At 38.1% G+C, this 6,030-nt stretch overlaps 1 protein-coding gene across 1 annotated transcript in view; it reads right to left on the bottom strand.

Annotated features, from left to right (window-relative positions):
- Positions 1-459: 459 nt before the first annotated feature.
- Tmprss11d (transmembrane serine protease 11D) overlaps positions 460-6,030 on the bottom strand; it is a 33,558-nt gene continuing 27,987 nt past the window's right edge. Inside the window, exons 9-10 of the mRNA XM_026785022.1 lie at positions 3,506-3,648; positions 460-621 (exon numbers count right to left, since the gene is read on the bottom strand). Of these exons, the coding sequence (XP_026640823.1) occupies positions 460-621; positions 3,506-3,648 (305 nt within the window). The remainder of the gene's footprint in view (positions 622-3,505; positions 3,649-6,030) is intronic.

Genomic DNA, 6,030 nt, shown 5'->3' with positions numbered 1-6,030 from the left:
TTTGTACAATGTCTTCAAAATTTAATGCTAGTACTACTTTTTCTAGAACATATTAACTATTTATACATTCTAAATAGATACTGTTTTTCTATCCTCATACAGCTTCAACTTCCTTTGTGTAACCCACACTCTTTGTACTACCAGCTTCAATGAGACATCAGAGAGCACTCCCGACTCTTCCTCCTTGTACCTAATTTCTCACTACTAAAACTCACCATGCCTATAACAAAATTATTAACCCTATAACTAGTTTAACATATTTCTTCTCTTACGTAGCTATGATACAATACAATGTAAAAAGCCATACTGACAAAGAAATATTAAATACTGTTGGTTAAGGCACATTTTTATGTTAAGATGAGACATTTCCAGTTTCCTTTGCAGGTAAAAAGCTCAGTTATGTCATCTGAGTCAGGCACAATTGCATGCATACTTCACAGCATGTTTGCTTATGCTGCACTAGATTCCAGTTTGCTGACGAATCCAGTCGCGGTAGGTTGTCACTCGAGTATACACTCCTGGCTTATTTGGCAGGCCACACTGATAGCCCCAGCTCACAATCCCCACAACAAACCAAAGCCGCCGTGAGTCTTCTTGTACTAATGGGCCACCAGAATCACCCTGAAGGAAAGAAAGCCATTGATTACTTAAGTGGAAAAGCAACCCTGGAATCTGCAGTTTATTTCTATGGCAGCAGATGAAGTCTTAGTCATTTACGAGCCTATGCCTTTCTGAGAGACAATAAGCCATGAAAAAAAGCCTGAAATCCTTCAAGTATACAAGCAAGGCTGAGAAGTTGCAGAGCTCATTAGCTAGTCTTTCTTCCTGGTGGCTTCCTCTCCATCTCAGTCTTTCATCCTAGGAAGCTTTCTATGACCCTCGGCTTTCCTTTGTACTTTCATCTTGGGGCTCCATTAGCTTCTTACTGTGACCTCATACTCTGTGGTATCTATGTTCCTGCTTCTTCAATATTTTATGAAGGCTTGATTATTCCCACTGGTCAGCTCTCCTTGAGTTAGCATTCCGTGCTTTTTGATACTTGACCAATATCTGCGTGAGCAGTGCTGTTGCAAAGTCCACCAGGGAAGGGAGCATCCTTGTTCTTGACACAGGTGCAACCTAGGTGTCTAGTCCATAGGAGATGCCAGTGAAATAGTTTTTGAGAGAATGAGCTTATAGACTTGTCACTTACTACCCTTTCTTTACTACCCAGTGAGATGCTTGATGCATAGTAACTCATCCACTATTATTCTTTTAGCGAATAATTGGCAAGAAATTTGTTCGACAGTAACTAAAGTGTTTCTTATGACATATTTATCAGCCAATGCCAATAACCAACTGCCTAAACACTTATACACGCAATAATCTAATTAGAGAGATACATTTAAAAGATACTATATTATCAGTTAATTCTGTGAATTCTGGAGCTAGAAAGCCCGAGTTTGAGTCCTCCACCTGTCAGCTCTGTGAACTCCAGCAAGCTCTTTAACATCTCTGCACTACAATTCTCTTATCAATAAATGATGTTTTTATGAGTTTAAGTGAGCTTAACACACAAAGTACTGTGGGAAGAGCTTGGTGTACAGTCAGTACTAATAAAACCCAGCTTTTACCACCAAACGTATGTCTAGAAAAGTTAGCTACTCATTTGACTGCTCTTAGTAGTTAGGTTTTCCATACCTATTTAATTAATGGTTTAGACAGAGAGAAAGGTCAGTGTGTGAATCACCAACTTGCTTGACAAGTACTGCATGAAGCTGGCTGGTACCTCATTCCTTTGGATGATGCTTCATGCTCCATTTCACCAGTCCTCAGGATTTCCTTGTTATGTTTTCGATACTATTTTTCCTATGCTGACAAATTTTTCTGAATTATAATTTATCTACTATGTATAAGCAAAAGCTACCCATGAGTGTCATGTAACTTTTATTGTACCTAGTTAGTTTTACTGCCTAGTGGCAGATGCTTGAACTTGAATTCTTTTGTTTGTTTGTTTGTTTGTTTGTTTCAAGACAGGGTTTCTCTGTAGCTTTGGAGCCTGTCCTGGAACTAGCGCTGTAGACCAGGCTGTCCTGGAACTCACGGGGATCTGCCTACCTCTGCCTCCCAAGTGCTGGGATTAAAGGTGTGCACCACCACTGCCTGGATTGAACTTGCATTCTTGGTTCTAAACCTGATAAGTGCAGGGATGACCTAGTTGCATTAACACAAGGAATGTCACACAGAAATAAATGAAAAGATGTATTTTTGAATGAATGTAGGAAATTGATATTATAAACTTCTTCGTAAAATATTATTTATTTATTATATTTTTGAGACAGAAAATCTCTGTGTTAGAGTGTTTCAAGTAACAATTAGTGAGGCCAATATAAAACAAGGAAAAATTTCATGATAGTGACGTCATTAAGCTGCCTGACATGAAGGGCAGGGTTTGTATATACAGAAGCTGATTGCATGAGAGAGGAATACTGAAAAGAACATTTTAATACGCTATCCCCTTAAGCTGTTGTAACCAATATTCAGTAGATCTGAAATTGTCAAGTTGGGTTACTCTCTGACTGCTAAGTTCTACAGAAGACTTTATGAAACTTGACGATTTGTCGTTGTGGAAGGTGGGCAAGGGCTCCACACCTGAAGACACTTGAATATTTATAATGTTTAACTATTTGCTCCTGTGATTATATTGGCTTAGTATCAGACAAGGGAATGGAATCCTTTGTCTTAAGTTTCATTAATTTCATTAAAATTTTAATATTAAATTTTATACTAACCACTAATGAAGAAAATTGTACACATACTGTTTGTTTTGGGGTAGTTAAAGTTTTACAGGCTAGAGACAAAGTTCTTTTCCTTTTTCTTTTTGTTTTCCCTATTTTCTCTCCTCTTCCTTTTCTTTTTCTTCCCCCTCCCCTTTTCTTTCTTTTTCTTTTCTGTTATTATATAATTTAGGACCCCTTATGGCTCAATTAACTAAGCTACTTTCTTTAAAGTACTTCAAAATTTAGATATCTTTGGTGGATGCATACTATGGTATTTTTATTAATTGGACTGAGACTGAAGAGTGTTTACAAATAAAATGGTATGTTAAAACTTAGTAATTATTTATAAACTTAGTAACTGATTATTTTATTATGAATTGGTCATTATATATATTTGTAGGATAGAAAATACTTCTAGCTAATATTTCTACAATTCAAAACAGTTACTTTGCTCCTTGTGATAAAAACATAAAAGTTTAATCTCTAGCAACTTTGAAGCAGATTATACTTTATCTTTAATTGTATCCACCATGTTGTATAATATTGGCTTGAACATTCATAGCAATTGAAAGTTAATATTTTCATGACAGATGAGATTCAGAAAAGATGTTTTTCATTTATAATTAAGGGCATACATTTTTTGAGATTCAGAGTTGTGTGTGGCAATTGTTGTTATCTTTATGCCAGTGACAGAATAACGTGCTTGAAAATGCCTATAAACTTCTCGATGATGACATCGATAATACCTGGCATGCATCCACTGAACCCGAAGGCACCCCAGCACAGAGCATTCCAGGCAAGACGCTTCCACCGTAACCAGATGGTTCATTGCATACTTCGTTGCTTATTATTCTGACCTGTCCTTGCCGTAGATCTGTGACTGTGTTGCCTGTTTAGTAAAAAACAGAAATGAAACAGTCTTCAGAAAATATGGACTAATGATTCTGTGCTGAATTTGAGAATGAATAAATGCTCAAAACATTATCTATTTTAAAAGGGAGGCACCAAAAGATGCACATAAGAGTTTCCTCTGCGCAAAGATTCTTGTAGGAGAGAAAGGATAACTTCTTTAGGGAGACAAGCGTCTTTTCTTTTTCTTTATGAGTTTGTGATCTGTTTTCCTTTATAGTCTTAGAGTTAACCAATAAATTGCTGAATGTGGTGACACATGCCTGTAATCCCAACATTTCAAAAGTAAATATAGAAAAATCAGGAGTTCAAAATCAGCTCTAGTTTCGTAGTAAATTTAGTGTCAAACTGAGCCACCATGAGAACCCGCCCCAAAAAACATCGATAAAACCAACCCAACAACTTGTGTTGAAATTGACTTGCACTGTTTAAATTGTTTATAGATGGATTTGGGATTAGAAAACTGTACATCAGTGAACATTTAGCAGCGAAAGAGAAAGTGGTCTGGCCTTAAAGGACTAATCTGTGATATTAGTACTCCCTCAGCAGAGCGCTGTCTGTTTTCTGTGGCTGGTATAAAATTTAACTATTGCATTAAAAGAACACAATGAAATGCTTTCCGAGACAATTATTAGTCCCTAGAGGGATAATCACTACCATGGCTGTAATAGCCCAAAGAAATTGCTGATGTTTCTCTTCCACTTCCTAGTAGATTGTGTTATTATTTTTTTGGCTCCAATTGTTCTTTCAGATTGTGTTTATTTAAATTTCAACATTATTTATGCAATAAATAAATGTGATCAATGTTTATCTCTACGTGGAGTTCCTTGCTGTGGCTGCATGATTAATTTCATCCCAGAGAAAATTAAAGGCAGTACTTTAAGGGGTGTTAAAGTCTCCAGGTCATTATTATTTTAAGTCTCCCTTTCTTCACAGAAAATCAAAGACTTTCTATATTAATAAGGAACTTATTGAAGGGGATCTAGCAAGCCTACACATGGCAAATATGGTTCTAACAGGCTTTGCTGTTCTCCTTCATCCCCTCTATCTTGCTAAAAACTGTTGAGTTACATTCCTAAAGCTAGCCCCCAAGGTCCATACCCTTATTTGGCCCTTCCTTCTTCTGAGACTGACTACCAAGGTCCAGTTATTAAAGTATTGAAGTCCAACAATCAAACCCCCTTTATGTCACCATAATTAAAATGCCCAATCAAAATTAACCAGCTCATCCTAACACTGGGTTTCTCGGTTTACAGCCATTTGCCTCTGGGTCACATCTGTCTCCTCTCTATGCAGAGGCAGTTCCTTTGGGAGAAATACCCCATTCACCCTTTCTGTTGTTTCTTTCCTCCCCTCTCCCTTGTTCCCTTCCCCTTTTCTCTCATTTTCTATCTCCTGTCTCTGTCCGTTATCCATGCCATCGGTTTCTCTGGGACAAATAAATCTCTTTTGTGCTGAAAACTTGGTCTTGGGTTGTCTTGCCCTTTGAGGTCTCTATTAGGTTTCTGTATCCCTTTCTTTCACATATTCCTTGTTACAGAAATTCCCACAGCAGGTAGAAGACTGATCTCCAGAATATACAAAAAACTCAAGAAATTGGTCACAAAGCTGATGTGGGAAGGTCAATTGTCAATCTGTTGTTTCATTGGTTAATAAAGAAAACTGCTTGGCCTGATAGGTCAGAAAATTAGGTAGGTGGAGTAGACAGAACAGAATGCTGGGAGGAAGTGAGGCAGTTGCCATGCCCCTCCTCTCTGGGTCAGATGTGATGAAGCTCCAGCCCAAGATGGACGTACACTAGACTCTTCCTGGTAAGACATCACCTCGTGGTGCTACACAAATTACTAAATATGGGTTAAGCAAGGTATGAGAGTTAACCAAGAAGAGGCTAGATATAATGGGCCAGGCAGTGTTTAAATTAATACAATTTGTGTGTTGTTATTTTGGGGCATAAGCTAGCCAGGTGGCCGGGAGCTGGGTGGCAGGAACACAGCCCACCGCAGCTCCTTCTACAGCAAAAAGCAAAGAAAACCAGCATACAAAACACAATCCCAGAGAACTTAGACAACAATGAGGACACCAAGAGAGACTTACATAGATCTAATCTACATGGGAAGTAGAAAAAGACAAGATCTCCTGAGTAAATTGAAAGCATGGGGACCTTGAGGGAGGGTTGAAGGGAAGGGAGAGGCAGGGAGGGGGAGCAGAGAAAAATGTAGAGCTCAATAAAATCAATAAAAAAATTCTCTGTCTAGAAATCCCTATGGTTTCTAAGGACATTTCTTGATTTACAGCCCTGGGACAGCAGCTGTAGCTAGAGTCAGGGATGACCAGATATAGACGGTTCTGTAGTAGTGGTTGT

This window comes from Microtus ochrogaster, linkage group LG1 (assembly GCF_000317375.1).
Source record: "Microtus ochrogaster isolate Prairie Vole_2 linkage group LG1, MicOch1.0, whole genome shotgun sequence".
In the NCBI taxonomy this organism is placed as follows: domain Eukaryota; kingdom Metazoa; phylum Chordata; class Mammalia; order Rodentia; family Cricetidae; genus Microtus; species Microtus ochrogaster.
Note: the sequence above shows the minus strand (reverse complement) of the source record. Positions and strands in the feature narration are given on the sequence as shown.